At 46.1% G+C, this 24,445-nt stretch overlaps 1 protein-coding gene across 1 annotated transcript in view; it reads left to right on the top strand.

The window, feature by feature from the left end:
- The first annotated feature begins 15,058 nt into the window (after positions 1-15,058).
- The window catches only part of P2RX4 (purinergic receptor P2X 4), a 46,103-nt gene continuing 36,716 nt past the window's right edge, over positions 15,059-24,445 (top strand). The window contains exons 1-2 of the mRNA XM_068245213.1: positions 15,059-15,248; positions 16,895-17,042. Of these exons, the coding sequence (XP_068101314.1) occupies positions 15,109-15,248; positions 16,895-17,042 (288 nt within the window). The 5' untranslated portion in view covers positions 15,059-15,108. The remainder of the gene's footprint in view (positions 15,249-16,894; positions 17,043-24,445) is intronic.

Raw genomic sequence — 24,445 nt, 5'->3', positions numbered from 1 at the left:
TTAGCAATGGTGGGACATTAGATTAGGACAGTGGTGGCGAACCTTTTGGAGGCCGAGTGCCCAAACTGCAACCCAAAAGTCACTTAACTATCGCAAAGTGCCAACAGCAATTTAAACTAAATACAAACGTTTTAACTTATATATGAACATTATGGAAAATCCAAGTTGTGAATAAACTGTGAAGATAAATAATTTCATCCATCCTACTCCTGAAAAATGTATTCATTTTTTTAAAACCTCCCAGTTTCTTTTTCTGTTTTAAAAAGCTGAAAAAAGTAGGTTTAATGCTATTGTCTCATATGATGATGATTCAGCTTTTTCCATAGTCTCGAAGTTAGCAATCATGAGGCCCCCCATCAAGACAAATTCAGCAATCATGAGGCCCCCAACATGACCAACTCAGCAATCATGAGGCCCCCAACAAGACAAATTCAGCAATCATTAAGCCCCCAACAACACAAATTCAGCAATCATGAGGCCCATAACAAGACAAATGCAGCGATCTTGAGGCCCCCAACAAGACAAATTCAGTAACCATGAGGCCCCCAACATGACCAACTCAGCAATCATGAGGCCCCCAACATGACCAACTCAGCAATCATGAGGCCCCCAACAAGACAAATTTAGCAATCATGAGGCCCCCAACAAGACAAATGCAGTAATCTTGAGGCCCCCAACAAATCATGAGGCCCCCAACAAGACAAATTCAGTAACCATGAGGCCCCCAACAAGACAAATTCAGCAGTCATGAGGCACATAAATAGACAGCATTTCACATAAATAGGCAGAATGCCCCCTTAATATGGTAGACACCTCTCACCTGGCAGCAGTTCCCCAAAATACACTCAATCTGACAGCAGTGGTTCCCCAAAAATAGGTAGCCCCAGGTCTATAGGTGTCCCCAGAATAGGTGGCCAGCAGTATAGATTTCCCTAGAACAGGTAGCCAGGGGTAGAGATGTCCCCAGAACAGGTAGCCAGGGGTATATGTGCCCAGTATACAGTATGTAGGCAGGGATATAGGTTCCCAGTATATGTAGCTAGAGGTATATGTGCCCAGTATATGTAGCCAGGGGTATATGTGCCCAGTATATGTAGTCAGGGGTATATGTGCCCAGTATATGTAGTCAGGGGTATATGTGCCAGTATATGTAGCCAGAGGTATAGATGACCCCAGTATATGTAGTCAGGGGTATATGTCCCCAGTATATGTAGCCAGAGGTATAGATGGCCCCAGTATATGTAGTCAGGGTTATATGTGCCAAGTATATGTAGGCAGGTGTATATGTGCCCAGTATATGTAGGCAGGTGTATATGTGCCCAGTATATGTAGGCAGGTGTATATGTGCCCAGTATATGTAGGCAGGTGTATATGTGCCCAGTATATGTAGTCAGGGGTATATGTGCCCAGTATATGTAGGCAAGGGTATATGTGTCCAGTATATGTAGGCCGGGGTATATGTCCCCAGTATATGTAGGCAGGGGGATAGATGACCCCAGTATATGTAGTCAGAGGTAAATGTCCCCAGTATATGTAGCCAGAGGTATAGATGACCCCAGTATATGTAGTCAGGGGTATATGTCCCCAGTAGAGATGTGGCGAACTGTTCGCCCGGCGAACATCTCTGGAGCTGTTACTACCTCCGGGTCGCACTGACCCAGAGTAGTATGCCTGTGCTGCCCGGCGGAGCGTGTCCTAGATCGCGCTCCTGTTGCCGGGCACTCTCTGCGCATGAGAGTGACATCATGACGTCACGCACACGCGCAGAACGTGCCCGCGCCGGGCAGATCAGGCGTACTACTCCGGGTCAGTGCGCCCCGGAAGTAGTAAGAGCCCCAGGGATTTGGAGATGTTCGCCGGCGAACGGTTTGGGAACCGTTCGCCACATCTCTAGTCCCCAGTATATGTGCCCAGTATATGTAGGCAGGGGTATATGTGCCCAGTATATGTAGGCAGGGGTATATGTGCCCAGTATATGTAGGCAGGGGTATATGTGCCCAGTATATGTAGGCAGGGGTATATGTGCCCAGTATATGTAGTCAGGGGTATATGTGCCCAGTATATGTAGTCAGGGGTATATGTGCTCCGTATATGTAGCCAAGGGTATATGTGCCCAGTATATGTAGGCAGGGGTATATATGCCCAGTATATGTAGCCAGGGGTATATGTGCCCAGTATATGTAGCCAGGGGTATATGTGCCCAGTATATGTAGCCAGGGGTATATGTGCCCAGTATATGTAGCCAGGAGCAGGGGCAAATCCAGGATTTTCAAGGGGGGATTCCTGATAGGTCTCTTTTGGCAAGCCGCACACTACCGCGCATGCGCTTGCCCACAAAATCCACATGATGCACAGCATTTCTCCACAAAATACACAATGCGCAGTGTTTCCCTACAAAATACACATGATGCAGTAGTGTTTCGCCAAAATATATATAATGTGGCAGTGATTAAGTAGCTAGATAACCCCCCTTTATTATGGATAACGAAATTACCCCACCCCTCTTTAGTATAGGTGACCAGATGACCCCCATTTATCACACAGGTAGCCAGATGAGGCCCCCCCCCCCCCAGTTAGGATAGGTAACCACATGATCCCCATTTATAGTATATATCCAGATGACTCCCCGTTCAGTACATTCCCCCTTGTATTTCGCCAGATCCCCCTTGTATATATAGCCAGTGTATATAGTCAGATCCCCTGTATATATAGCCAGAAATCCCCCCCCCCCTGTATATAGCCATATACCCACTGTATGTAGCCAGATGCCTCCCCCTGCATATAGCCAGTGTATATAGCCAGATCTCCCTGCATACAGCCAGTGTATATAGCCAGATCCCCCTGAATATAGCCAGTGTATACAGCCAGATCCCCCTGCATATAGCCAGTGTATATAGCCAGATCCTCCTGCATATAGCCAGTGTATATAGCCAGATCCCCCTGCATATAGCCAGTGTATATAGCCAAATCCCCCTGCATATAGCCAGTGTATATAGTCAGATCCCCCTGCATATAGCCAGTGTGTATAGCCAGATCCCCCTGCATATAGCCAGTGTATATAGCCAGATCCCCCTGCATATAGTCAGTGTATATAGCCAGATCCCCCTGCATATAGCCAGTGTATATAGCCAGATCCCCCTGCATATAGCCAGTGTATATAGCCAGATCCCCCTGCATATAGCCAGTGTATATAGTCATATCCCCCTGCATATAGCCAGTGTATATAGTCAGATCCCCCCTGTATATATAGCCAGATGAACCGACCCTCTCTCCCTCTCACATATGGTGGATCATGGCATGGCTGGCTGGCTTCCAAACACCCCCCCCCCCCCCCCCGTTCCCGCCCTGCCTCTCAGTGAGCCCTTGCTGCACTTGCCTTATCCAGACTCCAGCTCATCCAGCAGAAGTACTTCTCTCTCCATGGACGCATACTCTGATGTCCAATGGCCTTCAGGGGGAGGAGCGTGGCCACTGCGGCTGGATGGCGTGGTGACGTCACGTTAGAGCCAGGATGAAAGGTAGCCAACTAGCCATGGAGACCAGGGAAGCCATCACCGCCGCCGAGAAAGGTAATGTATCTCTGCGCCGCCCCCCTAGTACCCCTGCTCTCATACCGCCAGTCAGAGAGACCCTCCCCCAGGGGCGTAACTAGAAATCACTGGGTCCCCCTGCAAAAATGAGGATGGGGCCCTTCCTTATAGGCACCAAATAATCGTAATGGGGCAGCGTTTCACTATAAAATAATCCTAATGCAGCAATGTTTCACTAGAAAATAATCCTAATGCAGCAATGTTTCACCAGAAATTAGTCGTAAATTGGGCAGCATTTCACCAGAAATGAATCGTAAAATGGGCAGCATTTCACCAGAAATGAATCGTAAATTGGGCAGCATTTCACCATAAAATGATCGTAAAGTGGGCAGCATTTCACCATAAAATAATCGTAAAGTGGGCAGCATTTCACTATAAAGTAATCGTAAAGTGGCCAGCATTTCACTAGAAATTAATCATAAATTAAGCAGCATTTACCTATAAAATAATCGTAAAGTGGGCAGCATTTCACCATAAAATAATCGTAAAGTGGGCAACAGTCACCAGAAAAAAATCGTAATGTGGGCAGCAGTCATCAGAAAATAATCGTAATGTCGGCAGCAGCCATCAGAAAATAATTGTAATGTGGGCAGAAGCCAGCAGTCATCAGAAAATAATCGTAATGTGGGCAGCATTCACCAGAAAATCACAATGTGGGCAGCAGACACCAGAAAATCGCAATGTGGGCAGCAGTTACCAGAAAATTGCAATGTGGGCAGCAGTCAGCAGAAAATTGCAATGTGGGCAGCAGTCACCAGAAAATCGCAATGTGGGCAGCAGACACCAGAAAATCGTAATGTGGGCAGCAGACACCAGAAAATCGCAATGTGGGCAGCAGGCACCAGAAAATCGCAATGTGGGCAGCAGTTACCAGAAAATCGCAATGTGGACAGCAGACACCAGAAAATCGTAATGTGGGCAGCAGACACCAGAAAATCGTAATGTGGGCAGCAGACACCAGAAAATCGTAATGTGGGCAGCAGACACCTGAAAATCACAATGTGGGCAGCAGTGACCAGAAAATCGTAATGTGGGCAGCAGACACCTGAAAATCGCAATGTGGGCAGCAGTCACCAGAAAATCGTAATGTGGGCAGCAGACACCTGAAAATCACAATGTGGGTAGCAGTTACCAGAAAATCGCAATGTGGGCAGCAGGCACCAGAAAATCGCAATGTGGGCAGCAGTGAGCAGAAAATCGTAATGTGGGCAACAGACACCTGAAAATCACAATGTGGGCAGCAGTCACCAGAAAATCGAAATGTGGGCAGCAGTCACCAGAAAATCGTAATGTGGGCAGCAGAAACTTGAAAATCACAATGTGGGCAGCAGTGACCAGAAAATCGTAATGTGGGCAGCAGACACCTGAAAATCGCAATGTGGGCAGCAGTCACCAGAAAATCGTAATGTGGGCAGCAGGCACCAGAAAATCGCAATGTGGGCAGCAGGCACCAGAAAATCGCAATGTGGGCAGCAGTGACCAGAAAATCGTAATGTGGGCAGCAGACACCTGAAAATCACAATGTGAGCAGCAGTCACCAGAAAATCGTAATGTGGGCAGCAGGCACCTGAAAATCACAATGTGGGCAGCAGTGACCAGAAAATCGTAATGTGGGCAGCAGACACCTGAAAATCATAATGTGGGCAGCAGACACCTGAAAATCGCAATGTGGGCAGCAGACACCTGAAAATCATAATGTGGGCAGCAGACACCTGAAAATCATAATGTGGGCAGCAGACACCTTTTATTATTATTATTATTTTTTATTTATATAGCGCCAACATCTTCCGTAGCGCTGTACATAGTACAAACAAATAATGGGGAACAAATATACATAAGAAATACAAGACACTGTACAGTCATGACATTTAATAGAATAAATACAGATACATACATAGTTGATATGTAGTTGGTACATATGCATATGTTAAAATTACAGCATTATGAGAAACACTAGGAGGAGGTCCCTGCCCTTGCGAGCTTACAATCTAGAGGGTAGTGGGGAGGAAACAAAGGGGAAGGAAACACCAGGATTAGTGGGTGAGCCAGTGTGCCTTCAGTGCTGCCTATAGCAAATTATAGGCTTTTCTGAACAGGTGTGTTTTCAGAGTACGTTTGAAGGTTTCCAGACTCGTGGCATGACGAACCGGCTGAGGGAGAGAGTTCCAAAGGAGAGGGACCGCCCGTGAGAAGTCTTGGATGCGAGAGTGAGAGGAGGTGACTAGGCTGGAGGACAAAAGGGTCTCCTGTGAGGAACGGAGGGTCCGAGCGGGGAGGTATCTGGAGATTAAAGAGGAAATGTATGGAGGCGACAGCTTGTGTAGAGCTTTGTATGCAAGTGTGAGAAGTTTAAACTGGATCCTTTGGGCAACTGGTAACCAGTGGAGGGATTGGCAGAGAGGGGCTGCCTCAGAGGATCTAGAAGAGAGGTGGATGAGACGGGCCGCAGAGTTTAGTAGGGATTGGAGAGGTGCCAGTCTGCTTTTTGGTAGACCACAGAGTAGGGTGTTGCAGTAGTCAAGACGGGAGATGATTAGGGCATGCACAAGCATTTTAGTTGCTTCTTGAAAATCATAATGTAGGCAGCAGTCACCAGAAAATCGTAATGTGGGCAGCAGACACCTGAAAATCGCAATGTGGGCAGCAGTTACCAGAAAATCGTAATGTGGGCAGCAGACACCTGAAAATCGCAATGTGGGCAGCAGACACCTGAAAATCGCAATGTGGGCAGGAGACACCTGAAAACCGTAATGTGGGCAGCAGACACCTGAAAATCGTAATGTGGGCCGCAGACACCAGAAAATCGTAATCTGGGCAGCAGACACCTGAAAATCCTAATGTGGGCAGCAGTGACCAGAAAATCGTAATGTGGGCAGCAGACACCTGAAAATCACAATGTAGGCAGCAGACACCTGAAAATCACAATGTAGGCAGCAGACACCTGAAAATCACAATGTAGGCAGCAGACACCTGAAAATCGTAATGTGGGCAGCAGACACCTGAAAATCGTAATGTGGGCAGCAGACACCTGAAAATCACAATGTAGGCAGCAGACACTAGAAAAAAAATGCACCTGTGAAAAAAAAAACAATTCACTTACCTGACAGAAGTCTTCTCCTCTGCTGGCATCTGGCACACAGCTCCCCGACCCGAGGATCCTCCAGCAGCACATCTCCCGCGCTGACAGGCAGAGTGCAGGGCTATGACAAGATGGCTCCCGAAGCCCTGTATTGGAGACACAAATAGTCTCCAGAGCAGGGCTTCGGCAGCCATCTTGCCGTAGCCCTGCTCTGCCTCTCGGGAGACTGCAGGCTGCGGGGAAGAAGTTGTACACCTGGCTGGGGGGTCCCGCAATCGGGAGGGCGACAGCCTCCCCCCACACACAGCTGGCGGGCCCCGGGCCCCCCTGCTGCGCACATACATGAGCTGGCGGCAGCTGCACTATAACATTCAGTGGCTGCCGCTGCTCAGATTCAAGAGGCACTTCCGGTCTAGGTGCGAAGGGGTGGTTCCAGACACCCGGAACACCCCCTTCCGTGCGCCAGTGAGGAGTATATGTGCCCAGTATATGTAGCCAGGGGTATACTGTATGTGCCCAGTATATGTAGGCAGGGGTATATGTCCCCAGAATAAGTAGCCAGGTGTGCCCCTAGCAGGAGGGGAGCAGCGCAGAGAAGAGGGAGAGCTGTGGGGACAGCGGGGAAGGGGGGCCATCTCCCCCCTCCTTCCCTCACCTTGGGGCTCTCCCTCCCTCGCTCTTCTCCCTCCAGAACTAAGTCGTGTGCAGCGGCTGGCAGGGGGAGGACATTACCTCCATCTCGTTGCAGGCGCTGGATGGATTTGCCGCTAGTCTGGTCTGGTCCAGACCAGAGGCACCAGAACTTCCGGCGCTTGGAGCGAAACTGAGGTAAGTTCCGCCCGCTGCCAGACGCTGCACATGACTTAGTTCTGAAGGGGAGAGCGAGCGAGGGAGAGCCCCAAGGTGAGGGAAGGGGGGGAGATGGCACCCCTTCCCCGCTGTCCCCACACGGAGGGGCAGCGGGCGGCTGGGGGGGGTTTATTGCCAGCCGCCCGAATTTGCCATACGTGCGGACGCCCATGATCGTCACCATGGCGACGGGGGAAGCCAAACATCCTGCTCTGATCGCCGGAGGTGGAAGGATGCCGCTGCACAGCGGCTATCATGTAGCTAGCGGTAGGCTAGCTACATGATTTAATTTTTTTTTTTAAAGTACTGCGCCGCCCCCCTGGCGGTTTTATTGTATCGCCAGGGAGGTTAAACAAGGTGTGTATGAGATCTGCAGATATCATAGACTATGAATAAATTTTGCAGACACGGATCTTTTGCAGATACTGATGTTGTATTTGTACAGCATCTTTATGTGGAGCATCTTGCCAAGATTTTTATCCGATGGGGAGTTCAGCTCCATAGAATAGACTGTGTAGTAGAGTATGGATCTCATACTACATGGAAGGGGGTAAAATTGGTCTGATATCTTTCATTAATCTTTTAGGGCCCGTTTCCACTCTCGCGGAAACGGCCGCGAATCCGCAGAGTTTCCCCGCAGGCAAATCGCGCAGCGAAACTCTGCCATAGGGGATAACTGCGCCGCCGGCCGAATCGCTTGCAGTAGCGATTTGGCCGGAACCCCCTACAGAATTCGCGGCGGAGTCTGCGATTCCCATAGCCGTGCATGGCTCGGCTCATGGGATTCGCCTGCGATCCCGCTCACCCGCTCAGTGCCGACGTGCGTCTACGAGACGCACGTCGCACTAGTGGAAACAAGCCCTCAAGTGTGTACACACACCATAAAGATAGGCAGGTAGTAAAATGCAGAATCTCATTGGGCTCTATTCTCAAAGACTTCCCGCATGCGGTAAAGTACATGCGGGAAGTTTGCGACCAAAACACCGTCAAGTTGACATTCTCAAAATGTTCCGCATGTTTTTTCCACATGTGGAAAAAGTGCGGCATTCATGCGGAAACATTTCCGCAAAAGTCGGTATTTTCCCCAATAAAAAATCAATTCTCAAAAGTGTTCAGGCGCATCATTTCGTTGTTATTTACCGATTTTTTTATGACCTACAAGTAGTAGGTGATATATTCCGCATCCCATTGACTTTAATGAAGTCTGGAGGCTTAAGGGCTGTGCTTGCTAGACTTTAATTTTTTTTTGAATCATTTTTTAATGCGACCTTTTTACCGCATGATTCCCGCATGAATAATGGCTGTTTCCGCATCTTTTTCCCCGTATGCGGAAAACATGCGGAAAATATTAGTGAATGTGGAAAAAATGCGGAGTTTACCGCTGGCGGAAATTTAGCGGTAAAATTTTGCGGAAATTTTGGCTCTTTGTGAATAGAGCTCATGGTGATAGATAGTGGTTAGCGCTCTCGCCTTGCAGCGCTGGGTCCACGATTCAAATCCCAGCCAGGTCAACATCTGCAAAGAGTTTGTATGTTCTTACCGTGTCTGTGTGGGTTTTCCTTCTGAGCACTGCGGTTTCCTCCCAAAAACATACAGATAAGTTAATTGGCTTCCCCTAAATTGGCCCTAGGCTATGATACATGCACTACATATCATAGACTATGAATGCATTTTGCAGAAACTGATTTTTTGCAGATTTAACCACTTGAGGACCGCCCCCAGCCGATGGGCAGCGGCAAAGTCCGGGCCCAAACGACCGCAATACGCCCATCGGCGGGGGCGGCTGCGGGAGTGGCTATGCGGTGATCGCGTCATTCGTGACGCGATCAGCCGCCGGGGACTGGCTCCGCCCACCGTTCGCTGTAACCCGCCGGCCGTTCAGGAGCGCCGGCGGGTTACTAGCACCCGGATCGCCGCTGCACGTATGTATAATAGGCTTTGTAATGTATACAAAGCCTATTATACTGGCTGCCTCCTGCCCTGGTGGTCCCAGTGTCCAAGGGACCACCAGGGCAGGCTGCAGCCACCCTAGTCTGCACCCAAGCACACTGATTTCCCCCCCCTGCCCCCTGATCGCCCAGAGCACCCCTCAGACCCCCCCCCTGCCCACCCCTAGACCACTGTTTGCACCCAGTCACCCCCCTAATCACCCATCAATCACTCCCTGTCACTATCTGTCAACGCTATTTTTTTTTTTAGTCCCTAATCTGCCCCCTACTCCCTCCTGATCACCCCCCACCCCTCAGATTCTCCCCAGACCCCCCCCCCAGATCCCCCCCGTGTACTGTATGCATCTATCCCCCCTGATCACCTGTCAATCACCTGTCAATCACCCGTCAATCACCCCCTGTCACTGCTACCCATCAATCAGCCCCTAACCTGCCCCTTGCGGGCAATCTGATCACCCACCCACACCAATAGATCGCCCGCAGATCCGACATCAGATCACCTCCCAAGTGCAGTGTTTACATCTCTTCTCTCCTCTAAACACCCACTAATTACCCATCAATCACCCATCAATCACCCCCTATCACCACCTGTCACTGTTACCCATCAGATTAGACCCTAATCTGCCCCTTGCGGGCACCCAATCACCCACCCACACGCTCAGATTGCCCTCAGACCCCCCTTATCAATTCGCCAGTGCAATATTTACATCTGTTATTCCCTGTAATAACCCACTGATCACCTGTCAATCACCTATCAATCACCCATCAATCACCCCCTGTCACTGCCACCCATCAATCACCCCCTGTCACTGCCACCCATCAATCAGCCCCTAACCTGCCCCTTGCGGGCAATCTGATCACCCACCCACACCAATAGATCGCCCGCAGATCCGACATCAGATCACCTCCCAAGTGCAGTGTTTACATCTCTTCTCACCTCTAAACACCCACTAATTACCCATCGATCACCCCCTATCACCACCTGTCACTGTTACCCATCAGATTAGACCCTAATCTGCCCCTTGCGGGCACGCAATCACCCGCCCACACGCTCAGATTGCCCTCAGACCCCCCCTTATCAATTCGCCAGTGCAATATTTACATCTGTTATTCCCTGTAATAACCCACTGATCACCTGTCAATCACCTATCAATCACCCCCTGTCACTGCCACCCATCAATCACCCCCTGTCACTCCCACCCATCAATCAGCCCCTAACCTGCCCCTTGCGGGCAATCTGATCACCCACCCACACCAATAGATCGCCCGCAGATCCGACATCAGATCACCTCCCAAGTGCAGTGTTTACATCTCTTCTCTCCTCTAAACACCCACTAATTACCCATCAATCACCCCCTATCACCACCTGTCACTGTTACCCATCAGATTAGACCCTAATCTGCCCCTTGCGGGCACCCAATCACCCGCCCACACGCTCAGATTGCCCTCAGACCCCCCCTTATCAATTCGCCAGTGCAATATTTACATCTGTTATTCCCTGTAATAACCCACTGATCACCTGTCAATCACCTATCAATTACCCCCTGTCATTGCCACCCATCAATCACCCCCTGTCACTGCCACCCATCAATCAGCCCCTAACCTGCCCCTTGCGGGCAATCTGATCACCCACCCACACCAATAGATCGCCCGCAGATCCGACATCAGATCACCTCCCAAGTGCAGTGTTTACATCTCTTCTCTCCTCTAAACACCCACTAATTACCCATCAATCACCCCCTATCACCACCTGTCACTGTTACCCATCAGATTAGACCCTAATCTGCCCCTTGCGGGCACCCAATCACCCGCCCACACCTCAGAACGCCCTCAGACCCCAGCCCTGATCACCTCGCTAGTGCATTGCTTGCATCTATTTCCCCCCTCTAATCACACCTTGAGACACCCATCAATCACCTCCTGTCACCCCCTAGCACACCTACCCATCACATCAGGCCCTAATTTGCCCCGTGTGGGCTCCTGATCACTTGGCCAAACCCTCAGATCCCCCTCAGACCCCCTTCCGATCACCTCCCCAGTGCATTGATTGCATCTATTTTACCCTCTAACCGCCCCCTGAGACACCCATCAATCACCTCCTGTCACCCCCCTAGCACTCCTATCCATCAGATCAGGCCCAAAACATCCTGTCATCTAAGAGGCCACCCTGCGTATGACCGGTTCCACAAAATTTGCCCCCTCATAGACCACCTGTCATCAAAATTTGCAGATGCTTATACCCCTGAACAGTCATTTTGAGAAATTGGGTTTCCAGACTACTCACAGTTTTTGGCCCGTAAAATGCCAGGGCAGTATAGGAACCCCACAAGTGACCCCATTTTAGAAAGAAGACACCCCAAGGTATTCTGTTAGGTGTATGATGAGTTCATAGAAGATTTTATTTTTTGTCAAAAGTTAGCGGAAATTGGATTTTTATTGTTTTTTTCACAAAGTGTCATTTTTCACTAACTTGTGACAAAAAATAAAATCTTCTATGAACTCACCATACCCCTAACGGAATACCTTGGGGTGTCTTCTTTCTAAAATGGAGTCACTTGTGGGGTTCCTATACTGCCCTGGCATTTTAGGGGCCCTAAACCGTGAGGAGTAGTCTAGAAAACAAATGCCTCAAAATGACCTGTGAATAGGACGTTGGGCCCCTTAGCGCACCTAGGCTGCAAAAAAGTGTCACACATGTGGTATCGCCATACTCAGGAGAAGTAGTATAATGTGTTTTGTGGTGTATTTTTACACATACCCATGCTGGGTGGGAGAAATCTCTCTGTAAATGGACAATTGTGTGTAAAAAAAATCAAAAATGTGTCATTTACAGAGATATTTCTCCCACCCAGCATGGTTATATGTAAAAATACACCACAAAACACATTATACTACTTCTTCTGAGTACGGCGATACCACATGTGTGACACTTTTTTGCAGCCTAACTGTGCTAAGGGGCCCAAAGTCCAATGAGTACCTTTAGGATTTCACAGGTCATTTTGAGACATTTGGGTTCAAGACTACTCCTCACGGTTTAGGGCCCCTAAAATGCCAGGGCAGTATAGGAACCCCACAAGTAACCCCATTTTAGAAAGAAGACACCCCAAGGTATTCTGATAGGTGTATGATGAGTTCATAGAAGATTTTATTTTTTGTCACAAGTTAGCGGAAATTGATATGTATTGTTTTTTTTTTCACAAAGTGTCATTTTCTGCTAACTTGTGACAAAAAAAAAATCTTCTATGAACTCACCATACTCCTAACAGAATACCTTGGGGTGTCTTCTTTCTAAAATGGGGTCACTTGTGGGGTTCCTATACTGCCCTGGCATTTTAGGGGCCCTAAACCGTGAGCAGTAGTCTAGAATCCAAATGCCTCAAAATGACCTGTGAATAGGACGTTAGGCCCCTTAGCGCACCTAGGTTGCAAAAAAGTGTCACACATGTGGTATCGCCGTACTCAGGAGAAGTAGTATAATGTGTTTTGTGGTGTGTTTTTCCACATACCCATGCTGAGTGGGAGAAATATCTCTATAAATAGACAATTGTGTGTAAAAAAAACAAAACAATTGTCATTTACGGAGATATTTCTCCCACCCAGCATGGGTATGTGTAAAAATACACCCCAAAACACATTATACTACTTCTCCTGAGTACGGCAATACCACATGTGTGGCACTTTTTTGCAGCCTAACTGCGCTAAGGAGCTCAAAGTCCAATGAGCATTTTTAGGCTTTACAGGGGTGCTTACAATTAGGCACCCCCCAAAATGCCAGGACAGTGAACACACCTTACAAATGACCCCATTTTGGAAAGTAGACACTTCAAGGTATTCAGAGAGGAGCATAGTGAGTCCGTGGCAGATTTAATTGAAATGGAAACTTTTTTTTTTTTTTTTGTTGTCACAAAGTGTCATTTTCCGCTAACTTGTGACAAAAAATAAAATCTTCTATGAACTCACCATGCCTCTCACTGAATACTTTGGGATGTCTTCTTTCCAAAATGGGGTCATTTGGGGGGTATTTGTACTATCCTGGAATTTTAGCCCCTCATGAAACCTGACAGGTGCGCAGAAAAGTCAGAGATGCTTGAAAATGGGAAAATTCACTTTTGGCACCATAGTTTGTAAACACTATAACTTTTACCCAATCCAATAAATATACACTGAATGGTTTTTTTTTTTATCAAAGACATGTAGCAGAATAACTTTCGCGCTCAAATGTATAGGAAATTTTACTTTATTTGAAAAATGTCAGCACAGCAAGTTGAAAAAGTCATTTTTTTGCCAAAATTCATGTCTTTTTTGATGAATATAATAAAAACTAAAACTCGCAGCAGCAATCAAATAGCAGCAAAAGAAAGCTGTATTAGTGACAAGAAAAGGAGGTAAAATTCCTTTAGGTGGTAGGTTGTATGACCGAGCAATAAACCGTGAAAGCTGCAGTGGTCTGAATGGAGAAAAAGGCTCTGGTTTAAGGGGCGAAAAGACTGTGGTCCTTAAGTGGTTAAACAGACATTCATCTGCAGATCAGATCCACCAGGATGGATCTTCAGATCTGCAGATGATTGTCAGATATGCAGATGAATGTCAGTTAAACAAGGTGTGTATGATGATCTGCAGATCTCATAGACAATGAATGCATTTTGCAGGAACGGATCTTTTGCAGGAGCTGATCTTTTGCAGATACTGATCTGTTGCATGTGTACAGCATCTGTGTGTGCAGCATCTTGCAAAGATTTTTATCTGATGGGGAGTTCAGCTCAATAGAATAGACTGTGTAGGTGTGGCTCTCATACTACATGGAAGGGGGTAAAATTGGTCTGTGAGCTTTCATTTTCCAAAGACTATGGGCTCTATTCTCAAAGACTTCCCGCATGCGGTAAAGTACATGCGGGAAGTTTGCACCCAAAATACCGTCAAGTTGGAATTCTCAAAGAGTTCCGCATGTTTTTTCCGCATGCGGAAAAAGTGTGGTAAAAGTGCGGAAAACATGCGGAAAATATTAGTGAATGTGGAAAAAATGCGGAGTTTACCACTGGCGGGAATATAGCGGTAAAATTTTGCGCAAAATTTGGCTCTTTGAGAATAGAGAGCCCTATGTTCTGATGTGTGTATGCACCCTAACTATCACTACTGATCACATACCCACCACAGGATTCTGAATATCACTACCAGTCTGCCACTAAAATCTACCAATCATTACCTACCTCCAAAGGATCGTTGAAGCCCCATGTAAGTGACACTTTTTGTTTTTAAAAGCCCATACAAAACCCCTTTAATCATTAAGTTAAATTCAGTATTCCTCTTTAAGTTAAAGCCTGCCTCCCACTTTTATGATCACTTCACTTATTGTATCAAGAGAAGATCATATCAGGATTTTTTTTTTTTATTTATTTATTTCAAGGAAGAGATTATCGTGACAGAATCCTCTCTGTGGTTCTCTAGATTTTAGGGAACTGAGAAACAGAAAGTGAACTTTCTATTCCCTGAAACACCACTAATGAGATTGCTCCAGGAGCGCGTATAGTAAGTAGGTGGTGTTATAGAGCCCTCTCCGGCTCCACCTTCCCTGCCTCGCAGAGCGGTCATATGACAGGCTGGAGTTCACAGTAGTCCCGGGCCGGCTGCTTCTACAGTCATCATGTCCAGCGGGGGCTGCTGCGGGGAAGTGTACAGCTGTGTGTTAGATTACAGCACCCCTCGCATAGCGCTCATCAAAAGCAGGAAGATTGGATTACTGAACAGACTCATCCAGCTCCTGATCCTGGCTTATGTCATTGGGTAGGAGAAAATGAGAGTAATTTCTGCTTTCTGCCGCTCTAGGCACGCAGCGCTGTGCATTTCACCTGTGAAGATGCTCTGCAGGTTACGTGTGTGGGATGTGTGTCGATTGCCATATGCTCCACTGTGAAGTGTCTGTGCCATGTAGCACGGGACTGAGCTAGCTGGGTATGACGCGAGGGAGTTTTCTGTGAATTTCCAGGGAAATGCAGGCTTCAGTCATTGTCATGTTACAAAATGTTAAGTTCCCACCACATTTTCAGTCTCTTCTTTCTCACTTTAAATGTGTGTTGTACAAAGATGTGCGTGCTTTTTACTTATAGTCCGCTTTTGTGATATGTGGTGGTACATAAGTCTCCCTCCAGAATCTACTTCCCTCAATACATATCATATGTACTGTATGTGGAAAAAGTGTTGCATGTGTAGTCAGACTGCCAGTGGCGTAGCTAAGGAGCTATGGGCCCCAGTGCAAGTTTTACGTGGGGCCCCCCAAGCACTCTATACATAACAATTGACACGGTGCACCAAACCGTGCTAAGGACAACAACCGTGTCAGAGGTGCAAGTAGGGGATGGGAAACAGTTTGTTAATGATTACTACTATTTTTTTAAAGCATCTGTTGAAGTGATTATTACCAACACAGGGCCAGTAGAGAGCTAATATTGTGATTGAGGGAGGGCCCCTCTGACCCTAGGGCCCTGATGCGGTTGCTACCTATGCAACCCCTATTGCTACGCCACTGCAGACTGCTGCTAGGGATATTTTCAGTACTACACCTTGCTGAATGATTACCTCTGTTTTTTTTTAATTTAAAGTATGATTGTGATCAGCTGTAACCTTTCACTAAGCAGTCAGAAAGTTGACAGATGGCTGCATGTGTGTGGTTTTTTTTTTTTTTTTTTTTTTGTTTCCCCCCCCCCCCCCCCCCAGCCTCTGGTTGTGGGGGGAGAGAGAAGGTGGTGTATTCTACCAGAGATGTCCTGTGCACTTAAAGGAAAGATCGGAGAAGTGGAAAAACAAAACAAAAAGCAGATTCTATTTACCCAGGCTCCCTCCAGCCCCTGGCAGCTGATATGTCCCTCGCTGCAGCTCTGGTATCCTGGGTTCCCCTCCCCGGAGCAGTGCTTTTCAGCGCTGCTAGATTTGGGCGCAGCCATCGCCGCCATAGACTATAATGGGAATCAGTCTATCGTGGCGCTCTGTAACATCAGCTGCGTCAGAAGACGGAGCCAAAATTGCTTAAACACAATAATTCGGCCTCCAGCAATTGCTGGAAGCCGAATTATATCATTCCCCCACTATCCATGGCGGCCTGGAGGGGGAATAATAATTAACACGGCCCGGACTTGTGCAGAAGCAGGATCAGCCATATAACAGCTGTATCCTGCGCCCAAGTCTACCGGTGCCGGTTTCATATGTATGCCCCCTCCCCCCAGGTCGGCATCTTCTGCATCTGCTCTGATTGCACTCATGTGGTCTGGCGCATTTTGCGCAGGTGCAGTAATTCTGTGCCTGCGCAAAACGCTCCAGACCATGTGAGTGCAATACATTGAAGTGCAAATGCTCCCAAAATGCTGCATGTCTTGCGATTTTGTTAAACCCCAATTATGCTCTGAACTGATCTTGTACAATTCTGGTGATGGCAGGTGGGTGTTTGTCTGGGAGAAGGGCTACCAGGACTTTGACACAGTAGTCAGCTCTGTGACATCCAAGGTGAAAGGCGTCTCCATTACGAATACGTCCAATCTGGGACTGAGGATCTGGGATGTGGCAGACTATATTATTCCTGCTCAGGTATGTGCTGCTTACATCTATTTGTTGTTTTATATTATGGATGGTCCAGGTACATAATACAGAGTTGGTAGACAATCAATTGTTTATAGTCCAGTGTGTGTTTTCATTTTATTATACTAATGCCTCTTCCCAGTTCCACCTAGTTATGTAAACAAAATGTGAAAAATATCAGAAGTATGTAGAGCATGTATGTATTTGTATTACCGTATGTTTTTATTTTTTTTTATTTTATGGAAATAGTGTCGGTCCTTTATCACAGATTTAGCAGAAAGACCACTGCTTTCTGGGAGAATGTGTGAGTGAACTACTGAGCATCGTGTGTACCTGACACCTTCCAACAATAATGCCATAGGGGTGTGTGTCCAAACTAACACTTAGGGCTTAGCCACACTATAAGCGCTTTTCTGAGCGCTTGTTATTTATTAGTGCTTTTTAAAAATCGCTCCAATTCACTTTCATAAAAATCGCAGCTAATCATTCACAAAGTGCTCAGAAAAGCGCTTATAGTGTGGCTGAGCCCTCACAGTGAGTATCAAACAAACAAAACCAGATACTCGCCTAGGGAGAGGGAAGGCTCTGGATCCTCCAATTCCTTCCTGTTCTTTCTCCGGTCGCCGTGTTCCAGCGCTGCGTGCCCCGTTAGTAGTCTCCCTCCAATCGGGTCGGGCATTTTGTTTAGAAAAAAATCGCAAAATGCAAAACACTTTTGTGATTGTGTTTCATCTTGTATGGTGTGAAAGAGTCCTCACAGTGCAGCGTTGCGGTGCGACGTAACAGCTACATTGTAATTGGTCTAATGGTGTGTGGCACCCAATACACTGCATGCAGTGTTACTGCAAAATGTGTGCAGTGACAGTGAAGCATACTTTTACAGGGAAAGCAATGTCCATTGTGAACTTGCCTTAGATGTTCGACTCCATATATGTGCATTCCATTGACTTTACAAACCAATTCCATGATCTTTTTATTGAGGCCCTATTTACAATTAATGCATTACGTCGTGTTGCATTCCATTTGCCAAAATTGGATGCAGTGTGACGCAAGGCATTAAGTGTAAATGGCTCCTCTAAGTTTAAATTGTGTGGTAAGCTATTACAGTTTTCGTTTTTATATCGGTGTTTTGTGTCCTAGTCTGTCAGGGCCCGTTTCCACTATCGCGAATCCGCATGCGGGCAACGCATGCGGATTCGCACAGTCAGTACAAGTGGATGGGACTGTTTCCACTTGTGCGTTTCCCCGCACGTTTTTCTGTGCAGAAAAAATCTGCAGGGAAGGGGCCTCAGAATTCGCCTACGCGTGGAATGCAGGCGAATCGCACGCAATGTATTTAATAGGGAAATCGCATGCGTTTTCCCCATGCGTTTTTTGCCGCGATTTCGCATGCGACTTCGCATAGGTACCCATGTTAATTCACACAGGCAGTGACATGGTTAAAATCGCATACAGCCTTACCTATGCGAAATCGCATGCGAAATCGCGGCAAAAAACGCATGCGGAATCGCACCCGCATGCGATTTGCCTGCGGTGATTCGCCGGCGATTTCGTAACGCTATAGTGGAAACGGGCCCTCAATGTGTATCACTTCCTCTCCAAACAGAAAATGGGAAAAGCGTCTTCTAGAATGACAGACAACACATTTTTTTTTATTTATTTTTTATTTTTTTTTAAATGAAGCGTTAGAATCCCCAACTGGGGTTTCTAGTTGTCCCTCATTTCCTGTTCTTGGGCCTGCTTGTTTTATATTGAAACAGTAAAACTCTACAAAAGCGAGGAGAAAATGTTCCCAATTAGGGAATGTTAATGAGCCTGAAAAGTTTCTCACTTTTTTTTTCCATATTCTTTGCAGTTCAAATTAGAAAATGTTCCTGTGCTTGAGGTATAAAGGAGAAAGTTGTCCACAAGTTTTAATCTGAAGTGACTTAATCGCTGTCTTTTCAGAGCCTTACAATCTGCAAAATGTAAAGGACAATTGTAGCAAGAAGGATATGGAGGCTGCCATATTTATTTCCTTTTAAGCTATCCCAATTGCCTGGAAGCCCTGCTAATGTACTGTGTCTAATCATTTTAGCCATAGACACTGAACAAGCATACAGCAGATCAGGTGTTTGTGACATTATTGTCAGATCTGACAAGATTAGCTGCATGCGTGTTTTTGCTGTTATTGAGACATTACTGCAGCCAAATAGATCAACAGGGCTGCCAGGCAACTAGTATTATTTAAAAGGAAATGAATATGGCAGCCTCCATATACCTTTTTTAGTTCAGTTGTCTTTTGTTAAACATCTGTATGCTTGTTCAGGTTTTATGACAAAGTATTAGAGACAGATGATCAGTAGGACAGCCAGGCAATGTGCATGGCTTAAAAGAAAACAAATGACAGCATTCATATCCCTCTCAGGTCAGGTGTCCTTTAATGAAGGTCTACTTTTAGAGATTGTACAGTGTGCTTTAATACCACTGTGTCATCAGCAAGGGCTTAAAGAGAACCAGAGACTAAGCATCCTCATGTATTTTACCATATATATCAATGGGAACATGACAGTAAACACCGACCCTGCTCTCTGCTTCATTCTTCTCTGCTAAATCTGCCTGTTATCAGCCCTGATAAGAATCCGACTGAGCATTCAGTCTAGCTTTGCCCTGGAATGATTATAGCTGAGTCAGTCTTCTGTGATGTCTTTTCAAGCCCAAGTCTTCCCCCTTGTGGCTCTGCTTTCCTGCTATGTACCCTCCTAGCAGGAAATCAGAGCCTGGAGGGGGGCGGGCTTGGGCTTGAAAAGACATCACAGAAGACTGAATCAGCTATAATCAATCCAGGGCAAAGCTAGACTGAATGCTCAGTCTGGGATTCTTATCAGAGCTGATAACAGGCAGATTTGGCAGAAAAGAATGAAACAGAGAGCAGGGTCGGTGTTTACTGTCATGTTCCCATTGATATACAGTATATGGTAAAATACATGCTGGTTCTTAATCTCTAGTTCTCTTAAAAATGTACTAGAGCGGTAAATATAAGAACCGATACTTACCGGCTGCTTCCTCCTGCAGCATAAACAAGTGAGTCCCTCGCAGTCCTCCTGTGGTTTGCCGTTCAGCTGTGATTAGCCCCTCAGTCGACTGAGGCGACTGAACCAATTACCAGAGCTGAGTGGCAGATCATGGGAGGACGGCGTGGGACTCGCACGTGTTTATGCTGCAGGAGGAAGCAGCCGGTAAGTATCAGTGGTCCTTATATTTACAGCTCTGGTTTCCTATAACTGGCTGATGTATACTGGCTGCAAAAAAAATCAACCCTTCCATTTAATTGGCTCTTTGAATTTTTGCAGAAAGTCAAAGCTACCAGAATAGGTTTAACTTTACTAGGTTAAAGATTTATAGCATATATAAACTGGCATGCTTTCGTCTTCTGACATCAGCCTTTAGACCACAGCTCATAAAATCACCGGTCTTATTCTAGTTTTGTGGCGCTTGTAAGTTTACATTCCCAGGGCAGAAGAAGTCAGTGTTCTCTCCACCCTGTTTACATGTTCTTATACTAACCACCGCTATCTGGAATTATGCTGGCAGGGTTTCAGTGTAGGTGTATTGCACCTGTCATGATTGTTACTCAATATTCAATATGCCGAATAGGAGCTGAAGCCCCAATGTGGGGAGGGGGAGTTAGTGGCAGTTCAGCAATGTCACTTCCTGTAAGAGTCTGTCTGGCTCAGTCAGAGGACTCAAGGTGCGTACACACATGCGACTATAGTCGTTTGTAACGATCGTTCCCCGATCTTTACCAACGACGATCGTTACAAAAAACGAACCACCGACTATTAAGTCTAACGACGAACGAGCCAAATCGCTACAAAAGAAAGTTCTGTCTCGGCGGATTTTAACCAACGACGATCGTTTGCAAAAGTAGTACATCGTTGGAAACGATCGTTTGTACCAGGCTGGACATGCGCATTTCACTTTTTCTCCAGGGAACTTTACAATTTTATGCGCAGGCGCATTAAGTGCTTTTACGTGGTGTAACGTTCGTTCTAACGATGTGATCGTTACACACTTTTTAGAACTAACTTTACTCCAGTCGTTCTTTCGTCAATTAAAAGATCGTTCGTCGTTAACAACGAACGATCATAGTCGCATGTGTGTACGTAGCATTAGACTCCAACTCCAGGCTGTCCACCACCTGTGCTGAGTGCTAGCAAGCATCTGGTTGTTGTACGAATTGGGTGGTTTCCCCGCCTGCAGCTGCCCATGTAAAAGAGCTCTGAGGCAGGGAACACACTTGACAGTTTTCGTACGCGGTTTCTGCACAGAACTGAGAACTCATGTTAATCAATGTGCTAGTGCACACTTACTGTGGTGTTCGCGTGCAGAAAAAAAACCTGACATTCTGCATGATGACTCTGCACATTTTGGCAGTTTCCTCTATCATTTACATCAGCTGCTGTGAAAAAACGCGCACGTTTTCCTGCATGGAAACACACTTGGTGTGCAGAAAAAGGTACTTATCCATTAGCCGGGCGCATCCGGCAGGTGGCGCTAATTACTATTCCCCCTCCAGGCCGACATGGATAGTAGAGAAAGATGTAACTCTGGTGGAGTTTTGTCGCCACCTAGAGGATGCGCCCGGCTAACGGATAAGTACCCAGAAAAAGTATGCAGAAAAGGTTTTTATTTTAATTTTTTTTTTTTTTATGAAGATTACAAAGCAGTGTGAGATTTAGCAGTAGTTTATTTTTTTGATTAGCTACAGTGGTTTGCTAAAGTATTTGGCCCCCTTGAAGTTTTCCACATTTTGTCACATGACTGCCACAAACCTGAATCAATTTTATTGGAATTCCACGTGAAAGTCCAATACAAAGTGGTGTACACATGAGAAGTGGAACGAAAATCATACATGATTCCAAACATTTTTACAAATAACTGCAAAGTGGGGTGTGCGTAATTATTCAGCCCCCTTTGGTCTGAGTGCAGTCAGTTGCCCATAGACATTGTCTGAGTGCTTATGACTAGAGTGCACCTGTGTGTAATCTAATGTCAGTACAAACACAGCTGCTCTGTGACGGCATCAGAGTTTGTCTAATAAGAGAATCTTGGGAGCAACAGCACCATGAAGTCCAAAGAACACACCAGACAGGTCAGGGATAAAGATTGAGAAATTTAAAGCAGGCTTAAGGTGCATACACACATCAGACTATAGTCTTTGGAAAATGAAAGATCACAGACCAATCTTACCACCCTTCATGTAGTATGAGAGCCATACCTACACAGTCTTTTTTTCTATGGAGCTGAACTCCACAGCAGAAAAAAAATCTTTGCAAGATGCTGCACACACAGATGCTGTACAGACACAAAAGATCAGTATCTGCAAAAGATCCGTTCCTGCCAAAAATCCATTCCTGCAAATTGCAATGATAGTCTATGAGATCTGCAGATCATCATACACACATGATTTAACTGATATTCATCTGCGGATCAGATCCACCAGGATGGATTTTCAGATCTGCGGATGATTGCTTGATCTGCAGATGAATGTCAGTTAAATCATGTGTGTATGATGATCTGCAGATCTCATAGACTATCATTGCAATTTGCAGGAATGGATTTTTGGCAGGAACAGATCTTTTGCAGATACTGATCTTTTGTGTCTGTACAGCATCTGTGTGTGCAGCATCTTGCAAAGATTTTTTTCTGATGTGGAGTTCAGCTCCATAGAATAGACTGTGTAGAGTATGGCTCTCATACTACATGAAGGGTGGTAAGATTGGTCTGTGATCTTTCATTTTCCAAAGACTATAGTCTGATGTGTGTATGAGCCTTTAGGGCCTGTTTCCACTACACGCAGATTGGATGCAGAAAAACTGACTCCAATGAATGCCTATGGGCCTGTTTCCACTAAACGCGATTTTTCTGATGCAGATTTTCCCATAGGCATTAACTTGAGTCAGTTTTTCTGCATCCAATCTGCGTGTAGTGGAAACAGGCCCTTATGCTACAAAAAGATTTCCATCCCACGGAGCACTGTTCAAGCGATCTTTCAGAAATGGAAGGAGTATGGCACAACGGTAATCCTACCAAGACAAGGCCGTCCACCTAAACTCACAGGCCGAACAAGGAGAGCGCTGATCAGAAATGCAGTCAAGAGGCCCATGGTGACTCTGGATGAGCTGCAGAGATCTACAGCTCAGGTGGGGGAATCTGTCCATAGGACAACTTAGTCGTGCACTGCACAAAGTTGGCCTTTATGGAAGAGTGGCAAGAAGAAAGCCATTGTTAATAGAAAAGAAGTCCCGTTTGCAGTTTGCCACAAGCCATGTGGGGGACACAGCAAACGTGTGGAAGAAATTAGACCAAAATGGAACTTTTTGACCAAAATGCAAAACTCTGTGTGGCGGAAAACTAACACTGCACATCACTCTGAACACCCCATTCCCACCGTCCAATATGGTGGTGGCAGCATCATGCTCTGGGGGTGCTTCTCTTCAGCAGGGACAGGGAAGCGGGTCAGAGTTGATGGGAAGATGGATGGAGCTAAATGCAGGGCAATCTTGGAAGAAAACCTCTTGGAGTCTGCAAAAGACTTGAGACTGGGGCGGAGGTTCACCTTCCAGCATGACAACGACCCTAAACATAAAGCCAGGGCAACAATGGAATGGTTTAAAACAACATATCCATGTGTTAGAATGGCCCAGTCAAAGTCCAGATCTAAATCCAATTAAGAATCTGTGGCAAGATCTAAAAACTGCTGTTCATCTAATCTGACTGAGCTGGAGTTGTTTTGCAAAGAAGAATGGGCAAGGATTTTAGTCTCCGGATTTGCAAAGCTGGTAGAGACATTTCCTAAAAGACTGGCAGCTGTAATTGCAGCAAAAGGTGGTTCTACAAAGTATTGACTCTGGCCTTAATAATTATGCACACCCCACTTTGCAGTTATTGATTTGTAAAAAAATGTTTGGAATCATGTATGATTTTCGTTCCACTTCTCACATGTACACCACTTTGTATTGGTCTTTCACGTGGAATTCCAATAAAATTGATTCATGTTTGTGGCAGTAATGTGACAAAATGTGAAAAACTTCAAGGGGGCCGAATACTTTTGCAAACCACTGTATATTTGTAGGTTGGGGTTCTGCTGAACAAAGCGTTCCGTGCGCTCTGTTTTCAATTGCAAACCACTGTATATTTGTAGGTTGGGGTTCTGCTGAACAAAGCGTTCCGTGCGCTCTGTTTTCAATAACTGTGCTTGAGCCATTTTAGGGCATTTTTGCTATAATGGGAGTTATAGGAATAACGCAAAACGCTCACAAAACCGCTTTGTGGAGCGATATTTTTAAGAGTAAATAAATTGCTTTTTTTTAAGAATAAATACATTGTATTTATTTTCTGGATCAAAGAGTTCACTTCCTGACTTGCGT

Source organism: Hyperolius riggenbachi, chromosome 1 (genome assembly GCF_040937935.1).
Source record: "Hyperolius riggenbachi isolate aHypRig1 chromosome 1, aHypRig1.pri, whole genome shotgun sequence".
Taxonomy (NCBI): domain Eukaryota; kingdom Metazoa; phylum Chordata; class Amphibia; order Anura; family Hyperoliidae; genus Hyperolius; species Hyperolius riggenbachi.
This window is presented reverse-complemented; position numbering and strand designations above follow the sequence as displayed.